This window comes from Apis mellifera, linkage group LG9 (genome assembly GCF_003254395.2).
Source record: "Apis mellifera strain DH4 linkage group LG9, Amel_HAv3.1, whole genome shotgun sequence".
Classification (NCBI taxonomy): domain Eukaryota; kingdom Metazoa; phylum Arthropoda; class Insecta; order Hymenoptera; family Apidae; genus Apis; species Apis mellifera.
Genome location: NC_037646.1, coordinates 9,654,355 through 9,675,628, shown reverse-complemented (window position 1 = coordinate 9,675,628; position 21,274 = coordinate 9,654,355). Strand labels below are relative to the sequence as shown.

At 47.5% G+C, this 21,274-nt stretch overlaps 1 protein-coding gene across 4 annotated transcripts in view; it reads left to right on the top strand.

The window, feature by feature from the left end:
- Positions 1-21,274, top strand: part of LOC411315 (visual system homeobox 2) — a 54,175-nt gene that overhangs the window by 9,204 nt on the left and 23,697 nt on the right. For all 4 annotated transcript variants that reach the window (XM_006561856.3, XM_394790.7, XM_016914175.2 and 1 more), the window contains exon 2: positions 4,633-4,674. In XM_006561856.3, the coding sequence (XP_006561919.1) occupies positions 4,633-4,674 (42 nt within the window). The remainder of the gene's footprint in view (positions 1-4,632; positions 4,675-21,274) is intronic.

The following is a 21,274-nucleotide window of genomic DNA, read 5'->3' as shown; positions in this document are numbered from 1 at the left end:
CTTCCGGGGAGAGGATTGCCGTTCGATCGATGCGCGCAACCCCCCTCCTCCAAATTAAAGGAAATTGAAGGTAATTGTAGTTATCGAGGATCAGTCGCGACGCGGTTAGGCGGACTCCGGTTAGTCGGATCTCGATATCGATGATCTGCGATATCGAACGTTAATCTGGATCACCGGTGGTTAACGCGTCGAAGGTTAGGGCGGCGAGTTTAACGCGCACTACATCACTGGGTCAAAGTAATTGAAAATACCGTGCGGGTTTACGCGCGAGTCGATTTACGCGCGAGCCTCGTCTCTATGCCGCATCACGTCCCTTTCCTCCACGTGCACGTAACTAATTTCACACTCCGGGCGGAAAGTAGGAGGCGGGTACGGAGACTCGTCAACGAGCCTCTTTTGTCCCCGCCTAGGTCCCTTCAAGAATTCTAGTGTAAATCCCGCCACGTCACTCGGTTCTTTGTAATTCTTCTTTGCTTTCTACCTTCGCTTCGGCCGCACAACCACCATCGCGAGGGAAAGCGGGCTGTTACACGGTTACTGCCGTATTGTGACAGTTAAATATTCGGAACAACCAAGACCGCTAATTTCTGTCTTCTTCAAAATCTCGTACTCGTATCTTTAAGGGGAAAGAGAATTTTTCAGCGGAGGAGAGAAGTTGGAGCGCGGTTGACCTCGAAACGAAGGAATAAAATGGTGGTCGGGTTGAAGGGACGTTCGACGTCTCTCGATTCGTGCGTAAACGAGAATCGTTGGATCGTTGATGTATATATATATGTATATACATATATATATATATATGTATATAATGTATATAGATATATATATATATATATATATATATATATACCGGTGTTAGCGTGTAACCGGGCTTTCAAGCGAACGACCGTAAGTCGCTCAAATTGGTATGGATTTCCAGTCCAACACCTCGATTGTCCCCTGTGAAGAGTGCTTCGCGAGCATACATGAATTCACGCCTCAAACACACGCGCGCGGCCGTAGTCCTCCGCTTTCCCTCCCTCCGTCCCTCTTCCTCTTCCCTGATCCCTCACCCTCTCTCACTTAGCCAACGTCAACCCCGTGCTTTCTCCTCTCGCTCTTTCACCCGTTCCCGGGGATCGGTTTCGCTTTCTCGCACCGAGAGGAGTCGCGAGCGAAATCTTACCGCTATGAATGGGCAACGGGAACACGCGGGTTTCACACGCGTGTGGACGCGTGTACGTGCACGTAGCGGCGGCAGCCACGAGGAGTCTTGATTGCGTGCCGGTGAATGCGTTTCCACCCGTTCTCTCTAAGTAGCAGCTCATTCCGCGATGCTTGCTCTCGCGACTTGGAAAACGAAGGTAGCTTCTCGTGGTTCAGCCTCTTCGAGCCTACGAGTGCGTGCGTGCGTGCGTGCGTGCGTGCGATTCTGCGCTTCACACGCACGCACACTGCTGCCCCCTCTTTCTCACCCCCGTCCAACGGCGAATCTCGCGATAGAGTTTATATTTTTAGCTCCCGTCGACGCGCTCTTTTCACAGCCCGGCGTGGATACTTCTCCTCCTCCTCCTCCTCCTTTTTTGCTATTTACGCCGGTAATTATTTTGTCGTTCAGTTGGCGAGCCCGATTACCGAGTGCTCGTTATCTGGAGCATCGAGAAACGCAACGGGCAACTCGTGCTCGCGAGGGCTAATTACTCGTCTCGTCGCGCGTTTCGTTCAATTTGGATACCACGCCCGTCGTGGTAATAGTCGGTCGGTGGCCCGCGAGAATTTTTCGACGAATGCGAGAGAGGAATTAAAAAGAAAAAAAGGGAAAGGAAAGGAAAGGAAAGGAAAGAAAGAAAGAGAACGAAGTAGTGGAGTAGTGGAGTAGTTTGAGCACGACTCGACTCGACTCGTGGAAGGAAATTGCACGTTGGAGCGTTTCGAAGGAAGGAAGGAAGGAAGGGAGGCGAGGGAAAGGTTCGGTTTCGGGGGTAAGAAAGAGGGTCTGCGAAGGAGGAGGGAGGGATGGACGTCTCTTTGAAGGAGTAACCACAAATCCTAGTATAATACTAATAGGCCCATAATAGAGTCAATAGGGCTTAGCCGCGCGACGACAATGAGATCCTGTCAAAATACAGTCGGGTAACACGAGACCTAGGAAGTGGATTTTTCTCAATGGAGGCCCCTGTCTTGTCACCGGTGGCGCGGGCCGTGCCGCGCATTGTCGTTTTCGAAAAATCCGAAACCTTCCAGCAGCGCGCGCGATTGGGGTTTAAGTTTCACCGGTGAGCACGGGAATTCCGTGAAAGAAGGAACGAACGCAGGAAAACCGGGATAATACCGGGAATATAATGGCCGGTGACACGCGTTCCTTCCATACTTTCAAGTGAACAATCATCGCTCCGTCCACCGATCCTCGCTTCCCTTAAACGTATCCCCGTCCAATTTTCAACGATCGTCTCTTTAAAACGTCGCTTCTCGTACCTAATCTCTTAATGTATAAAATTTCGAAATCATTTCTCGAAATCGATGTAAATCGAATTCGCTGGGAATCAAGGGCTGTTAAACGTAATATCGAAGTATGCGAGTATCAACGAATCCGTGCTCCACATTCGCCATGGTCTCTCTCTCTCTCACTCTCTCTCTCTCTCTTCTCGACTTCTAAGGCTTGTTAAGTGTTCCGACGTTGGAGCATACTTTTCTGGGTTAATTTATCAAACAAACGCGCAAACTCGGCACAAGCTCGGCATCCCCATTTTAAGACGGCGGCTCGTTAAAGTCGTTTGAGGGTGGAGTTCCGCCGCCCCCGGTGGCCGCCAGCCACCACGTAACTACCACGACTGCAACGTCGGTGTCGAGGCGGCAGCCACCACCGTTACCACCGTTACACCCGCTCTCAAACCCGTGTTCCTGAAACGCGAACTTTCCCTTCCTGTCCCTCTCTCTCCCTCTCTCCTCTCCCCTCTTTATCGCTCCGTCGACCGGAGGCAACCAGCCCTAACCTTCTTAGGAACGCGGGAATCTTTTTCAACCCCTGTTTTTCACAGGCTGCGAGCCGTCCGCGCCAACGACGTGGGAACGACGACTTTATTAGAAAATGGCCGTGGCGAGAATACGTCTTAATACGTCGGAAGCTTGTTTTTTTTCGTGGTGAAAAGGATACGTTCGCCGCGACCTTTTGGAAAGCGTGGAAAAGCGCGACCGGGTGTCGACACGGTGGGTCGACAAAGTGAATCAGAATCTCGGCGCGCGATTTAACGGGCGGATTTTGTTCTCCCGTGGCGCGCGTTGGGCAATTAAATCCGCGGCTACACTAACGAGTGAAATCTGACGAGCGAGCGAGCGACGAACGAGCCACGCGAACGCCTGCGCCCGCCAAGGATCGCGCGCTTTTCAAAATTGCCTTTAATTACGAATATAGCTGTTGTGGTCTCGACACCGAGCCGTCGTCGGGATACTTGTCACTCGTTAAACGGCAAATTATGGAAACGCAATAATTAAGATCGCGCGCGTTTTCCCACTACGATGTTATATGCTCCACAACCACCGCCGCCATCAGTCCAGTCTTTCGTCCATCAGCCTGTCTTTTATCATCGATCGAACTTCTAATCCAAACAGATCTAACCGGATGGAACATTCGAGTTAAAATTGGAACTAAACTCATCTGATATTAATAACAAGGTAACCTGGATCGTGTCTGATCCCATGTGGAATAGATCGTTGTTTTCTTTCTTTTTTTTTTTTTTTTTTTTTATAACGAGATTTTAATTAATTAAATTACAGTTAATTCTGATCGAATCATTAAGGGTAACGCATTCGAGTCGACTGATGTGTATGTTTACGTGTATATGTGTGTGTGTATCTCCCTCTCTCTGGATCCCAAAGGCCATTGAGATCGGATGAAAAATGTCTTACTAGGCGCTAATGAAATAATTGTCGGGTTAATTTCGCGATGTCGTTAATCAGGGTCGAGCGTCGAGGCAGCGGAGTAGACGCCACCCTTTCGAACTGCGTTCTACAGAATTCTGGTTAATTTTTAAATGAAATTTCATTTCGCGAATACTTAGCCGCAATACGTTATCTTTTATTTTCTCTCTCTCTCTTTTTCTCGGTTTTAGAATCTTTCATATATATATATATATATATATATATATATATATATATATACTCTACTAATGGATTATAATTATACGATGAATATTTTTCCACGATAATTTGTGTAACCTGAAATATTATTCACCGACTAAATTTCTCTCGTCTCGGATAAATTTTGAATTCATAATTCTGCAGTGTACAGGGCAATTTCAATAGGCCGTATTTTTACGAGATACGAAATCATATTATTGTGTTCTTACAGCTGATATGGAAAAATCAAAAGATTTATTCTTTTGTATAAACCATTATTCAAATTTAACATAGTTGGTTAGCATGTGTGTATCCATCGATGGCGGAGATTAATTATCTATTGTATCGTAGTATGGCCTTCAAAAGCATTGTTGTAAACTAGAATCATACCTTACACTCGTAACGTTAATTTAAAGAGCATCAAATGATAGAACTGATAGATCTTATGCGTAAATAAAACGTTAAAAACAATGTTACATGAATGTTAAATTTATCTACATTGCACCGTTGATAAAAGTATGCAATTTTCGTTTGTTCCAGGTTTCTCTCAGTCGAAGAGCTCGTTCTCAAACACAAGCCCAGGTAAGCTTTCTCTGTTAAAATACGCGTCATTGAAACGATATCTTTGAATTCCTCGTCCCAGCTCCGCAAGCTTCCAAATAACCGGGGGAAGAAGAAACTCGGTGTTCTGTCCATTTTCACCGAGAGATCATTTTTCAGAATTTCACGAGGCCATCCATAAAGACGCGCAAACGACCGTGCAGAGGTTATGACGCTTTTTCGCTCGAGTTATTCGCTCCGCGCTCCACTCTTGCTCCACCGCGTCTAACCCAGCTCGATATTTATCAGGAGTCTTGATGCACTTGCAAAACAAACGCTCGCCTCGTGAATGGGCTGTTCGAAATTCATTTCGATCTCATTTTGAATCGAGAAACGTGCTCGCGTGACGACAGCGTCAAAATTTCTTCCATTTCGAAATTTACGAGACGAGAAAAGAAAAAAGAGAAAGTAGGGGAAGAGCACGATGGCTTGCAAATTAGAATACGATAGTAACGAGCATCTTGATCGTGATGACAGGGGTACATCGTTCACACGATGACGTCATATGGAAGACGAAAAGGACGAGCGGGAAAACTGATTACGTATTCATGCCTGCGATGATTCCGATTTTTCCGAGCCATTAAGTCCCGCTCGCTTAACCCGCAGAACGATGTCGCTCGAAACAAGGGACGACAGGTTGAAAATCATCATCTCCTTGGACCGTATATCGTAAACGGGGCCGTGTTTCGACACGCGTACACTTCCTCGTGACTCAACATCCGTCCTCCCGTTGGTTGGAGAAAATACGAGGAACGATGCACGATTCTCAGGTACGAGCAATCGTAAATAATTTCCCGGCCGAGACCCTTATATTAAATTTCTTGTCAAAATATTTCGAGAAATCGGGGATCCCCGCCACACCCTCCCCTATTCGAGCGCTAATCGGTAACGGGATACTTTCCTTTCTCCCGGAAACTTGATTCTATCTCCACGCCTACCGTTAAAAATCCAAATCGTTGCTCTTCCATTCTATTCTGGAAGCTCTTCTTTCTTCGCGAGATACCGGTTCAATTACATCGAATACATACCTTACCTTACCTTCGTTTCTTACCTTCGAGGTAACGACAAAAATTCGAACACGAGAATGCAAAGAAGATATATATATATATATGGACGAAATAAAATAAAAAAAGAAAAGGAAAGAGAATCTTCCAATTACGAGAAATATCCTCGTTTCCGTGTTGAAAGTGCGTCGTTAAGACGGCATCCCTGGAAGACAGGGATTTTATTGGCCGGCATTTCCGTTGCGTCAGCGGAACGACGAACGGTTTGCCATCAGGATTACGAAGGATTCCGCAAGGAAGGAGAGAGAGAGAGAGAGAAAGGAGAGAAGGTTTTCGTAACGAGCAGCTTTCCGACAGAATTGGTTGTTTTAACAACTGCGCGCCACTTTGAGCCCGCCAAGAGGACCCGTGTCGAGGGACCCGTGGAAAAGGATAGGAAGGGGGTGGAGGGAGGGGGATGGAGAAGGAGAGAAAATACGCGGTTTTCGCGAAGACACGGCGCCGAGGTACAAGCCGCTACCGTAATAGTCCAATTTGCCGGCAAAGGAAAATACCGGAGGATTCTGCGAAAGGAGAGAGAGAGAGAGGGGGAGAGAGGGTGAGGGAGTGGCTTGGCTTCCGGGCTGGCAACGCTCAGAAAAGCCGGGAGACGGAAAATTGGAGACGCGGCGAAACACGGAGCTAGGGAGCCTTTTCGTGGAGGACAGTTTCCGCGAGGATGCCATCTACTTTTCCAACTCAGTCTTGCTTCGCGATACAACGCCGTGTTAATTACACGTGCACGGGTGTAAAATATGATATATTCTTCTGCGGATGGAAACGAAAAGAGAGAAATGAGAGAAAGGAAGAATTGGACGAACGTGGTCTCCGAACCGGGTATCGTATCGCGATGGAAATTTATCATGGCGAAGTAAATCGATTTCGCGGGATGAACGGCGCCTAAAGGTCCCTCTCGATACTTTCGTTGCGCGAGCTTGAATAGAGGGGAAGGGAGGGAATGAAAGGGAATTTTCTTTTCGGAATATATTTAATGATATCTCCAAGTTTGACGGATCGATGTCGTTCGTTTAACGAGGTTTGTTGTGATAAAGAGAATAGGAGAGAAGAGGTGTTTTTTTTTTTAGTTATAAAATGCGTTAGATGGATAATTCTTATGGAGAGATTGGAAACAAATGATGGAAACTTTGTTTCGAAATTTATTCGAGGCATGATGCTTCTCGATGATCCGATCCATTGTCCCAATATCCTATCTAATCATCTTATTTCCCTCGACGTGATTTCGCCGTTGAACGTTCCGACAGTCGGCAAATCGACGAGGAAAGGAAATTGAGGAAAGCGAGGAGCGCGAAGGGAAACTTATGTTAATATTCCGAAAGGCATCAGGTAGAAGTCAAAGAAGCCGACGAGGAGAAGATTAAAAGAGCGAATATTCGAGCGTCTTCGTAATCAGAGGAAGGGAAAACGGGAACGGGGTCAGAAAATACGGGATTACTTTCTTTGATGCACGGATGAACGGAATAAATCTATTAAGTTGATGGATACGATGCTCGATCGATCGATCGATCGATCGACAAAAATAGGTAAAAATAAATATTCGCGCGAATAATAGAAAGAATGGAAGGAAAATCAAAAAGAAGAAGGAGGGGGATGTATGGAAAATTGGAGAATATTTTCCGTGGATGGAAAACGATGCGCGGCGAGGCGAAGAGGGAGGCGAAGGTAGTCGATTAATAGAGGCGATACTCGAGTCGACGGCTTTACAGAGATTTTTGTGGGTAAAAGGGCTCGATTTCAAAGAGACGGCACCGATTCAACGCGGAGTCGAACGGTTGTTGACTGTTCGCGAAAATAGCGGTAGGCTGGCTCGGGATCTCGAGAGCCTCCGCTGGCTATTACGATTGAAGAGTATTTCTCGAGGTGAAATTCCTGGTCGAACTGGAAGGAAAGTTTTTCGGAGGCAAAGTGGATTCGAGGCAAAAGAGGGTCGAAAACTCGAACGTGGCGGGAAGCGTTTGTGGCCGAATCGCGTCGTGGCATTGTACGTGCTCGCTTCTCTCCTTTCCATCGGAGGAATCGCGCGTTTGTGCGGTTTGTTGTCCCGTAATTAATTGTCGTCGTCGTTGAGAAGAAGCGAAAGGAAGCTCGAGGAAACAATTTAGGCGAGAAACTGGTGAAGGGAGTGGTGGAAGGTTGAAAGAGGGGAGGAGAAAGGAAAGAAAGAGAAAGGAAGGTGGGATCGCGCGAGGGTTAAGCGCGACAAAGGGGTTAACCAACGATTCCTCGATTCGTCGCGTAAGAGATATATATTCTCCGGTTGAAACGGGTGAGCGGTAAATCGGAGAAACGGGCGCGCTTCCTCCTCCGCGGTCCTTTCTTGCTTTTTCTTTCGGCTCACTCTCGTGACCGATTGTACCTATCATAGTGGCTCGAGATGCGCGTGTGTTCCCATACATCTCCTTTCATTCGAGAGACTCGAGAGAAGAGAAGTGGGTGGACGATGCCTGGCTGGGGTGTCGCTAAAGACAGACAAAGAGGGGTGGGTTGAACAGGCGCGAGGGAAAGCGAGAGAGAAAGGACGCGGAGCGGGGCGCAGGCGAGGAGAAGAGAGAAAAAGCGGAGGTGGTGCTGGTGATGGTGGTGGAGAGAAGAAGCGGATGGGAAAGGGAGGGAGGATGAAAACGGGGTGTGAGAAAGGTGAAGAGGGAGAGGACGAACGAACGAACGAACGAGCGAACGAACGAACGAGCGAACGAACGAGCGAACGAACGAACGAGAAATGGGTGCTGGCGAGGGCTGCCACGTCGGAGGAGGCAACAAAGATATTAATTAAGAATTAACACGCGTACTGAAACCGTCCTTAATTAGTAACAGTCAGTGCCTGGAGCAGCGGTTTGTCTGCGCGAACTTGTAGCACCGGGTGCAGGGTAAACATGGGGAATGAATTGTAATCAAAAAACACGCCACCAGATAACACGTACTGTTTCGCGAGAAAGAAAAAGAAGGAATAAAATTTATTTAAAAAAAAAAAAAAGAAAAAAATATTCTGGCTGGGGAAAATGAAAAAGGGAGAGAAAGGAGAAGGGGGAAGAGAGAAACGAATTTCCTTCGATCGCGCGCGATCAACGAGCGTGTACGATGATGGCGTTTACGTTGAAAACGTTGAAGTTTAGAACGCGAGGACAAAAATAGAGGCGAGCGCGAGTCGCGTGACGAAGGCCAAACGACGTAAAAGAAAAGCCTTCAAACGGTTTTCACTCGTGTCATGAAACATTTGCTTTGATTACGAGCCGGAGCTCATTAGCACCGTAATACGTACGCGAAACGGGTTGTACAGTAGGTAAGGAAAAAACCTTAGAATCGGAGCATATAATACCGAATGAAAGAAGAAGAATTTCTCCGCTTTCGAGCAGAGCACGTGGAAGGATACTTTTTCCATCGACTTATTATCCCGCTCGATCGATAAAAAAGACGCGATTCTTTTTTTCTCAACGTTGAGAGAAAGAATCGGACGATGATACGATCGTTCGGATTTTTCTTCGCGAAGGGAAGAACGCGAATGATCGATTCTCGCGATGATCGAGCTTCGTATGTTCCGGGCACGCGAGGCTGGCTCGTTTTCAACGGGGGCGCATTTAGAGGACGCAGCGCCGCCGGTCGAGAGGGCGTTCTACTTCGAATTTCTCTACCGCTACTTACGTACATTCAGAACGCAATTATGGCGGGGCAGAATGAAACCCTTTCTAATAACCGGTTAAATTCATCTTTCGAATTGAATAACTTAGAGGCGATGAAAGGACGCTTATTTTTTTAATAGGAAACTCGTTACACGCGTTCTTGCCTCGCGCGAATTTTAGCAGTCTCACTCTCAGTTTTTAGCAAGCGTTGATACTTTAGCAACGGCGCGTTCTGAATAGAGGCCATTAGCTTGGCGATCGGCTCGTCGTCTCGAATTTTCTTCCCGAGTATTGATAGAATATTTTATTTTTTGGCCGCTTTGAACGGACGAGGAAGAGTGGCTCTTTATCCTTTCGTCGTACGACGTACCCATTGGCCGGGCCTCGAAACGTAGCCAGGATCGATGCGTAGTGCCTATTGCGTGTGGAGCACGTGAGTTCGTGACGTCATCGACCGGAGGCCATTTTGACTCAGCTGGTCCCGACAAAAAGCGGGACGCCATGTCCTGCGAGCTTGACAATGCAACGAACAATGATCTGTGCCCGCGCCCGTGCACACGTTCCACCAGCACACGGGAATCCGTCACACACCGATTCTACACACCCGTACATTTTTGTCACCGAGGTTAGGCACGGGTTGGGCAGGCAACGCGTGCGTAACGCGTAGAAATTTCGAACCCTTTCCTCTGCTCCGATCGAACGTGTCTATACTGTATGGAAGAGAAAGTAGTCGAGAAAGAATAGAGTATTATTATTATTGGCGAGAACGAATGGAAGAAGGGAAAAATGGAAGTAGGAAAAAATGGGACGTTGGCTCGTAACTTTGGAAATATTTTGACAGAAATGAGGGGCGTGGTAGTGGTGGATTAATGGACTGGCAACTATCCAATAGGACAACGTTTCGACGATCAGAGAAATTTTCTGTTCTTCTTTGCAGGATCTCACGGATCTCTGTACGTCGATCTCTCCGTGAGAGAAGGTTTTCGGTTTCATTCGGGGCACCGGCTTTAAAGCGATACAAACCGGCGGACGAATAAATATTATGCGGGTGAAAAATGTGCTTTCGAGAACATCCAGGCATCCTCGACTCCTTGCGGTAGGATTGTGCCGATGAAAAGGGGTTGGGGGTGGCGCGCGAGAGGAGAGGAGAAGCCCTCTCGCTGCCGTTCGTACAGATACAGTGGCTACATTGTGGGTTTAGAGGCTCATTGTGCGACGCCAACACGGGCATTGTCGTCCTTTTTCGAGGGCCGGAGATTCACACCTTTTCACCGCTTTGCGATTTTCCACGATGGGCGCGTTCCATTGAGCGGAAGAGGGCGAGCCTCGTCCCGTTGGTAGGGATGAAAGATCGGTGGAGGGAAAGGGAAGGGAAAAAAAAGAGGCAGAGAGAGAGAGAGAGAGACAAAGAACGGATAAGAACTAATGCCAAGGAACACGGAACCGCGTAGGATACTCGCACGAATTTATCACGCGACACGATGGGGTTACACGAGGCGTCTTTCTTTCGACCGACGTCGATGGGTCGGTTGAAATGAGAAAGACAATGGTCGCTGTTTAAAACGGGGTGTTGAGGATGTGAGAGCTCTTCTGGATTAAATTTCTTATGGTTCTACGTTTGAAAGACAGCTTTACCAGTCTTGCCACCGGGTTGTTGACGCATTCCTTCAATTAAAGAAAGAGATCATCGTTGCATCGTACGTTACGCCGATGACGTTGATTCGAACCGCGTCGTAATACAGAGATTTCCGGATGAAACTTTCATTTTTCGAGTTTCTCCGTATTTCGACAAGTAGCGGATGTTTACATAAATGTTAGAACGTTATTGTATTTAATAGATCCTAAATTTTACAACGTTGATATCGATGCACGGATCGATATCAGAAGCCATCTTAGCTGCTCCGCGTTCTTCTGCCGTCCGGTGTATCCTCTGGAATCCGCTAATTGCACTAATTTCAATAAATTTCCTTCGAGGAGGTGTATTTCCCGGGGTCCTTATGAATTTGTAAGCAAAGAAATTTGAAAGGTTGCCAAGTCTCTCTTCTGGAAGGGACAATTAGACTCTTCTCGTTGACCTTGAGGGGAGTCAACGAGATGGTGAGGACCGATCGTTAAGTTACCTGGTCCCTTCCTTTCCTCAACGTTCTTTGTCACGATTAGACAACTTTCCGCTCCTTCGAATAATGCCTCCATTTACCAATTCAAACTTGTGCCGCCATACACACGAATATTTAATTTTTTTTTCCTTTCTTTCTCTTTTTAAATTTGCATTTCCTCTTCGAAAATCTTTCTTCCTCCATTATTCATTCTCTAATTAATTTTTCCTTCCATCTATTTTCTATTTTATTCCAACGTGTCGAATCCTTTATTTCTTTTAATGAGAGATATCGAGTACGAGCCAATCGAGCTTGGGTAAAAAGAAAAGAAAGAGAGAAAGGAAGAAAAGACGACAGTTTTGCGACGACAGTGGAGGAGACAGGAGGCAAAGGAGCAAGTTTGGTCGAGAAACTAAATTTAGGTCGACATGTGCAGACGTAAGTTTGTCTGGCGCCAAGGAACAAAATATGTAGTTGGGCTACAAAAATATTGGGTTACTTCGAAAACAGTCGGCAGTCAACACTTCCCTGAAGCGTTGCATGTGTTTCAACCCAGCGGACTCGTTCGGTTGGTCGTACGTCGCCGAATCAAAAGGGGGGTATTCCCGAGAGAGTTTTCTCCATCCTGAAAAACTTTTTCGTGGCCGATCCGCGGGACGCGAAAAAATCCGTTAAACCCGCGATTCGTATCGTATTTATCGATTATCGCGCGGAACAAGAAGTCGAAGAATTTGTCGCGAGACCGAGGCCGATTCGGCGGACAAACGCAAAACTGTGACTCGCTATTGAAGATCTGTGAAGTCTGCACAGCCATGGGACGATTAATTGCGCCATTGAGCGTATCGCATTGCCGGTATTATTGAATCGAGCGTAGCCCGCCACTCGGAGAATAATTATGAAATCATTCACTCGTGGAACAATTTCAAGCCGGAGCTCCGCTTTTCATTTAATTCCCGATGTTTAGTCGTTCTATTTTCAAAGGGTGCTCGCACGCCATTGTCAACTCGTGTCACTGAATCGATTCGAAAGCTTCCTTTATCTCTCCTCACTTTTCCTCCTCTATAAACGGGAAATTAATAATGTCGATTATTAAAACCGATTATTATTTAACCGAAAAAAAAACTCGTCGTCGCTAATCCCGCGTTTCGCGGTGAAATTGCGAGATAGAAATATTCGTAAATGCGCGTTACGAAAAAATTGATCGGAGAAACGGAGGCGAAGCACACGCGCATCCGTTCCCCGATACAAGCAATATTTTTGTCCAAGAGTGGTGGAACGTTGGAGCTTGGCGCTCTCCAATTATTAGAACCCCAAGCAGTGCTGTAACAAGTTTGCGACCCTCGCGTCTCCATCGAGAACGGATTTGGAAGGGGTTGACTGAAAGCTCGCTTCGTACCCGCTTCCACCGTACATGATCACGCGACTCTTATGAATACCGTAAATTTTACGCGATGTTGCCGACAATTTCGCCCGATCATCAGCATAAAATCCACTATCCACCCCCGCTCGAAGCGATATTACCAACCCTCCCCCCTCCCCTCCCCTCCTTCCCTCCATACCCTCCCCGCCCACCACGTCCGCCAAGGCAAGGATTGAACGCGGCTGCGCGGAGGTCGCGGACGAGCCTGCGCCGATCCCGATCCGTCTCGCGTCTCGGAATGGACGCGATTGTAGCCAGTTTTCGGGCGAACGATTATTCACGGGTCGCGTTCGGCCACTTAGTTGGCGCGCGCACCGTTAACGAATGAGTTTTGTCGTCCATCGTGTCTCGCATTCTTTCGCGATTCTCCCACTAATTAAAATCTACCGCTCGTTTCGTTATACGCGCTGATAGTCGCGACTGGAGAATTAATTCGTCGCATTATTCTCCTCACCGGAAAAGAAATCGTTTTTATCCTCGATTACGAAAGAATTTGTCCTCGAGAAATGCAAGAGAGAGAGAGAGAAAGGAGAAAATCGATCATCGAAACGCTGCGTTCACTTTATGCACGTAACAGCAGGGTTATTTTCCCGTTGTCCGGGAAAATAAGGCGGGAACGAGGGGCGCGTGGTGGTCCGGTATCGACGTCCCCATACGTCTGGGTCGGAGCAGCCACGGTAAATTTTCCACGATGCTGCCGGCAATTTCAGCAGCAGGTCATCGGCGTAAAGTCGATGCTCATTGTAAGCCCTGGCCTGGTTCACGAGGATGCTAGCAGACAAGAGCACCACCACCATCGATGGTGGTGGTGGTGGTGGTGGTGGTGATGGGTGGACAGGAGGCGGGAGGAGGTTGGCGGAGGGCACGAGAGAGAGGAGTTAATGGGGACGAACCGTAGAAGTGGCTATAGTCTAGAACCGTGTTAGGGCCAGGGCCATTAAGCTTAATGACATAATGAAGTAAATGGCTGTGCATGCCATGCCACGCCGGAGACTATAGCTTATAACCGCCGGGCCTCCACCCCCGCGCAATATACCGCATGCCAGGAATTCCTGACTTATGCCGCCACTGCCCAGTCGAAAGGGGTAGCCTGCCACGGGGGGTCTACCCTCCCTCCCTCCCTTCATTTCTCTCTTCCCTCGTCCGTTTCTACTTCGATCTCTCTTTTCTTTCTCTCTTCCCAACCCTTCCACCGCGCCGCTGTTCTACACCTCTCCTCTCCGAAACTCCTTCTCTCGCCGTCGTGCACGTTGGTAGATTACGTAAAGGGGTTGGTAGATTACGAACTCGCGCAACACTGCTCCATTCTCTCTCTCTCTGGCAATCGCCAACGTCGCTTCCTGTTGCAGGTCTTTGGACTCAGGTCTCTCCCTTCGTTTTCCGGGAGACGATTCGGTAAAAACCGCGTCAGGGCGGTAACATCGGCGCTGCGACCTTCTCTCCTCCAACCCTCTTGAATTTCCTGCGAAGGACTCGTAATTATGCGTTTCGTGCGCCGGCCGGGGTAAGGTCGCGCGCGCGTTAAGTATTTAATGTAATTTAGCAAAGGCTCGGCTGCGAGAGAAGGATCCGCGTTGGATCCTCGTGGTGAAATTGCGTGATGACTCATCTCTCTCTCTTGTTTGCTCGCTACTTTCCTTTCACCTTTTCTGAAAGCTCGAAACTGCCTGATGCGCCGCTTGATACCAGCGATCTTTTTTTCGATATTATTAATTGGACGCGTGAATGGACTGTCGTGGTTCATCCTCTTCCGAGTTTTACGTTTCTATCTATTAATCTATTAATCGTTCGATTTAATCGATTTAACATCTTGTTGGCTACATACGCGAAGTTTTGAAAAATATCCCGAAAATCTGGTAGGCGGATGGAAAAGGGAAGATGGAGGAGGGATAAAGAGGAGGACCTTGAACATCGCATACGACGGAAGACTACTTATTTATGCGAGCGAGTCGTGGAACAAAGTAAAGGTTCGTGTAGTTGGTAAAAAAAACGCCTTGTTTTCGGACAATCAACACTTTGCCCATTGTCTCGATCTGACATTTGAATGCGTGGCCATCATAATATTCACACCATTCGTAGAGGATCGAATTTCGAGCATGGCCACCGCGACCCACGGAGAATGGTACGGAGACAAACGCGAAAACACGTTTCTGACCACGAGGTGTGAAGCCCCCGTGGAAGAAAAAGAAAGTGAGAGACCCGCGCGGGATAGTCGAGGGTAAGAGAGTCGAGGAGAGAGGCGCTTCCGAGAAATACGCCCACGAATTCGTTATTCTACTTTTTTCTTCTTTTTCTTTTCTCTTTCTCTCTCTTTCTCTTTCTCTCTTTTTTCTTCTTCGGCCGCGTCCTATTCATTAATTATCGCCATTCAAGGGGGCCACGGCCTCCTGATTGTGAGGCCCGAGGATCGATGAAACGCGTTTCGCAGTAACCGTGATTAAGCCGTCGAGTTTTCGCGAAATAACCTGTCGGGAACTAGTTTTACCCGAGAACTTAATTACTGCTGTATTATGTACGCTGGATGCGCGAATCGGTGGCTCGAGAAACAACGTAATTCCTGCTGCTTAAAAGAAAACTCATCTCTCCCTACCTGCTGAACGTTAATTATACGTCTTCGTTACCATTGTCGGAGCACGAACGCCTGTATCTAAAATAATTAAGATCCCGTCCAAGATCCTTCCTCGCGTCGTGGATTTCGCAACCCCGTAATTCGAATCGGTGACCTCGTTGCTTCGCGAAATTTCAATTCGAGATCTCGTCTCATCGACGAAGATGAATGGAGAATACGTGGATGGGAAAAAGAAGGAGGGGAGAGAAATTGGAGAGAGAGAGAGAGAGGGACAAAAGACGCGAGGCGAATCGAGTCGAGGTCTCGAGGGGGCGAGCGATCGAACCGGCCAAATTAATTCGACCCCGAAAACATCGTGGAAGCATTAGCAGCTTACCACCCTAAGCCGCCTCCCGGTCTGTTACAAGTGTTTTACAGCGTGTTACATGGTGCAGCAAAACTACCTAACGTTGAGGGTCCCTAATCTACCGAAACATCCCGAGGGATGTATCCAAGCATCGGCTGCACTCGGATACGCTCCATTCGCCCTTTCGGCTATGTAAACGACCGCGTGTACATGTTTCACGCGCTCGATAAATAATTCTCGCCGCCATGCATTTTTCATACCGGTTGCGCCGCTATTTCGCACGGATGCCGCACGGTGTGTTGTTACGAATGTGTTGGAAACGATGAGTTTTTCCCTTAGATTCACTTCCTTGCTCGATCATTTATTTTTACACGCAGAGATAAATCTTGTCTTCGATGGATAAAAAATCTATATACGTATATATATATATATAAATCTGTATACGTTAATAATTAAACTTGGATTCATTCGATTAATATAGTAATACAATTTTTTTTATCATGCGTCAATGATGGATTCACCGATAAGCCGTAATAACGCTCGAATAGAAAGAATCGTGGCGATTTTATTATTTTCCACTCGATGATTCACGGAAGGAGGATAGAGATAGGAACGAAGCGAAGGCAGGCGTATCAAATTGACTTGTAACGTAGTTTTCGCGCAAGATGGGGGGGAAGATGGGGGTTATTTCTCATCGCGAATTTACGGGTGATGATGACCTATGAACGCTCGTAACCGATCGATAAGAGATTACAACCTTGTTATTCGTCGTTCGAAACTCGTTGGCCGAGAAAGATTATTTATTAAGAAATTAGCGATCTTCCTCGGGCGGACGATATCCAACTCGGTAATTAAATTCTCGAAAACAGTCGTGCCTTCGTAGCCATCGACGAGATTCATCCTTCCCTCTTCCCGGTCCTCGACTGTCCATTGCCACGAGGCAAATCTAATTTTTCACCCGATAATGAACCCCTACCCCTCCCCCTCTCCTATATACGAGAACGAGGCAGCGACAAACTAGCATTTGTCTCGTTAATCATCCGGCTCCTTTCACGCCCTTCCCTCCGTCTCGCTCCCGTTTACCTTAAGTTTCGTTTATAAAATGGCAGCCAGCCCCGAAACGGGGAAATCGCGCGGAGCCGCGGAGAAGACGGGCGGCGGGTCGTCTCATTCACCCGGCGACGAGGTAATTTCTCCCGATGAATCCACGAAAAGGCATTTATCCGCGCCGCGGAAAAAGGGGCGGAAACGAATTTTCAATTATGAGGGCACAAAAGGGCCGGGTAATTCTCCGGGTTTAAAACGTCTTGCCGGGTGGTGCATAGCGGACACCAGTGGAGGGAGGGAGGGAGAGGGATGGGTAAGGAGGAGGGAGTGGTGGTGCCATGAAAAGATTTTCAAATTAAATTTCGGGATTAGTACCCTGGTTTAATACGGACAAGTGACGGCTGAAGACGTCCCAGGGGTGTGCTACGTGCTACCTTCGCCCGCCGCCTCCCCATGGGACAACATCGTATACACCGCGTAACAAACGCGACGACGTTTCCTTTCCCGTCCCCTGTTCCCATCGTCTCTAACACTTTGCGCCTTTCCATTCGCCCGATGTTAAACTTGTTCGTTCCAACGGCCTCCCTTCTCTCCCTCCCTCTCTCCCTTTCTCTCTTTCTCCACAGGCTCTCTCGTTAATCGGCTCGTGTCCAGTTGCTCGCGATTCTCCAAAGGGAGAAAAGCCGTGCTGTCCGAAGCGGTGGAATCCAATTTCGGTTTCCGCGAAACGTAGGGGATTAATCCGTGGAACGAGAAGCGTTGACTCGATAACGAATGATCGAGAATACGATTCGAGCTTCCTTCGAAATTTCTTCCGCGAATTGGGAAAGAGAGAAGAGAGGGAAATAAGTGGACGGAACGCGTGTCCGTCGCGTGAAACGTCGCGATTCTCGGGACGAGAGAGATTCGGAGGGGGCGGAGGCGGCTCGAGGAGGGATTAGAATATCAATTATCGAAGGAGACGCAGGCCGCCAGGTTTCTAAGAGGTTCTATTAGATGCAGTTTGGCGCAAGGCAGGCAGCCAAGCAAGGCCACGGGTTTAAGGTCTTAACAGCTACTAAAGCAAAAGCTCCTTCTGTCTCGCTCTTAAGCACGGAAAACAAGCCGTGTTAGACGAAGGGGTGTATTGAGGGCCGCCATTGGCTATCCACGCTCCTTTATTGCCGGTTGCCTGGTAACCGGCCTGCCACCGACACACACCGATGGCAACCACCCTGCAACCACCCTGAAACCCGACAGCGCCGCGCACACCCTCGCTTAGGAACTCGCAACCACCACCACCACCACCATCGAGTAGTACCCGTCACCGTCTCTCGCCACCCTCTCCGCGATGCTCCACGAGCCAATGCACGCACACACCAACGTGCGCGTACGCGTTCGCACACGTATACGCGCGGGACGCGCGCGCGCTCGCATTGGCGTTTTCTCAGCCTCTCCGTGTATGGCACGCACACTCGCATCCAGCGTCAACCGGCGTGAACGCGCGGGGATGTGCGATGGAATCTTGGTGTAATCGGCTCGTAGGGGTTGGTTTGTATCGGTGCGCGAAACAACCCTGCCCGGTCTCGGTGTGTACGTACGCACGATGCGAATATATTTAGCCAGGAAACTGTTTTCACGCGAGAGGGTGTTTCGAGAGCTGCCTCTCCGGCTGGATCTGTGTGCGCACAAAGTCTCTCTACTCCTTGCCGAGTAGACCGCAAAGTTTTCTCTGAAGTTGTTGGATTTCTTCCTTTTATCGCCGCTCCTGACAACGGTTTCAGCAGGGAAGGAGGAGGAGGAGGAGGATACTTTCGCGGATGATTGTGTTCCGCCGCGCGTAATCGCAATGATCGGGGGACGAGGGAAGGGGGTTGAGCGCAGCTCGTTTGATGTTCACGCTTTCGTCGCGTTTCGATGCAACTTTGAAATTGATATACCTTCGCGTTGGAAAATGGGGAAAGTTTGGTTTGGGAAAGACTTTCGATATTCGCCATCTTTGGATTAACTTGTAAAGTATTCCTTTTTACGATAGCGTACGCGCCACGAACACGAACACGTCGTTCGAAAAAATCGATCGAAACCATCAACAACAACAACAACAACCTAATCGACTTCTTCCGATGCTCGATATTAAATCCAATAAAGAGCGTTCACGGAGTGTCGGTCAATTCGAGGTACGAGGTAATCTTGCGAGTTCTCTCGTCGAGAAGATTAAAAACAATTGGTTGTGAAGTGGGTGTATGCGCAAACACGGCGTCTCCCTAGCTTGGCTCCCGAGGGAGGTCGCGACATCCCACGATATTCGAGGGCACTACGAACGGATTAGATCCAGGACAAATTAGAGGAGAGAGAAGCATCGGTCGCCAGGAAGCCGGGAATATATCAGGGTAGAGGGCAAACGTGTCCCGCTGGTCCCGTAATAGCTAACTGGATTTGATTAATCGATTCGGTTACAGCCTTCTACTTAGCCATCCTGACGCTTCCTGCCGCGTCTAATATCGATCATTCTCACGCCAAGGATACGTCACGAATCCTTGTGACGAGTATGAAAAATATTCGAGATATCCGCCCTCCCTTTTTCTTTTCTTTCTTTTTTTTCTCTCTTTTTTCACTTTATCGTGCGAAATAATCGATTATTAATGTTTAAATGTGTTCGAAAAAAGTCTATATCGACCAGACTTTTTTTCTAAAACACGTATATATTTCGACGTTAAAAATTATTAGTTTCTCTCTTCAAATTTTATCAAGATTTTATCTCCTTCCTGGTTCTTGTAAAATCGGTTGACTCGACTTCAATACCTGATAATTCTAATTCACACACCGGCACTCCATTATTGTTATAGCGCGCAATGAAAGGCAATATCCACGACGTTTTCTATTAGTTAGGACGTTATATCGCAACGCTATTTCCTTCTTCGTGTTATTAGGATCCGTTGCAGTTACTTACGTCGACGTCCTCCAACAAACGTGCAAAGCGATTGGTTCGACGGCTCGCGGTAAATAAGCGTACTTAAAAAGCCGGGAGCAGGAAGCAACGCGGAGCCGGGGTGGTGTAAAGAGGCCTCTCTACGATCTTGTGAAACAATGCATCGCGCGAACTCCATGCTCGGTGTCTTAAGCTGCGCGCAGTCGAGTCTCAAATATTTATTTTCCATTCGGCTCCGCCGTTTTTTCTTTTTCTTTCTCTTTTTCTTTTTCTTTTTCTTTCTTTCTTTCCTTCGCTTTCGGCTTTCGGCCGTGTTCCGTGGAAAAATTTTCCAATTTTCAACGGATCTGGAAATGGAAAAAAAACGAGATCGAATTCTCATTCCAACATTTCCTTCCACGAATTCGACGAATCGTCGTTTCGTTTCATTTCCAGCTTCTGCTTTAATCAAAATAATTTTGACCTAAATTGATAATCACAGTGCCCGTTCAAGTCACACCGTTTTTGAGACTAGATTGATAGAGTAAATAGAGCGAAATTTGTTTAACGGTTGGAAAAGGCGTCGCTCGGAAGGCGGTTACCTATAGAGAGGCGCGTGTATGCGCGAGGAAGAAATGTTGGATAAAATTAAGCCGGCATGCGAGAAATTTGCTTGAATCGACTGAATGCGCCCGACGCTTCCTCATTAAGTTCTTCGTCTTCGTGACGACCCGGCAGGAATACTTTTCCTCCAGCGTCGAGCTGGTAACACGGCTGGTAAGTAACATCGACTATACCTTTTGGTTAAATAATTACGTACCAAGAATATTGCAAAACTCTTGCGAAACTTTCGAGAGAGAGGAGATAACGGTTGATACGATTTGTCTCTGAAAAGATTAGACAATCCCTAACGAAGAGAGAAAAATTGCTCGAAAAGGAACAACGTTGCGAATGTTGCACGATACATTTTACTTTCGGATAAAAAACGATACTCTTTTCATTCCTGACGTTCTTTTTTTTTCTCTCTCTCTCTCTTTTTCTTTTTTTTTTCTTTTTTCTTTTTTCTTTTTTTTTTTTTTTTTCACCTCTTTCGAGCGAGTTTCGCCAATGATTATAAAGCTATTCCCTCGTTTGACTTTGGGGAAGCGTTTTGAAAAAGCGGTGAAATGCAGCGCGAGTGAAAGCAAGAGAGTAGCAACAGTGGCGCGGAAAGAAAAAGGAAGGATTAACAATGCATTTTAAAAGCAGCCTCCGCTATTTTCGCATGCCATGTGTTCTACGTCGCCCACCGTTTACGAAACTGTTCGACTTAAAATTCGTCGGAATTCCTCTCTTTCGCCTTTCTTTTCACAGACTTTCGTGGCATTTTCGGTGCTCACACGTTCGGAAAACTAGCTCCTTTTTTTTTTTTTCCCCCTTCCCTCCCCTCCCCCAACTATGGTGAAGGACTTTATTTCCCGCGTCAACCGCGTGACAATTTATCCAAAGCAATTCTCGGTGTCAACTTCAGCTGCGGATTTGCGCATTCTGGAAATGGAT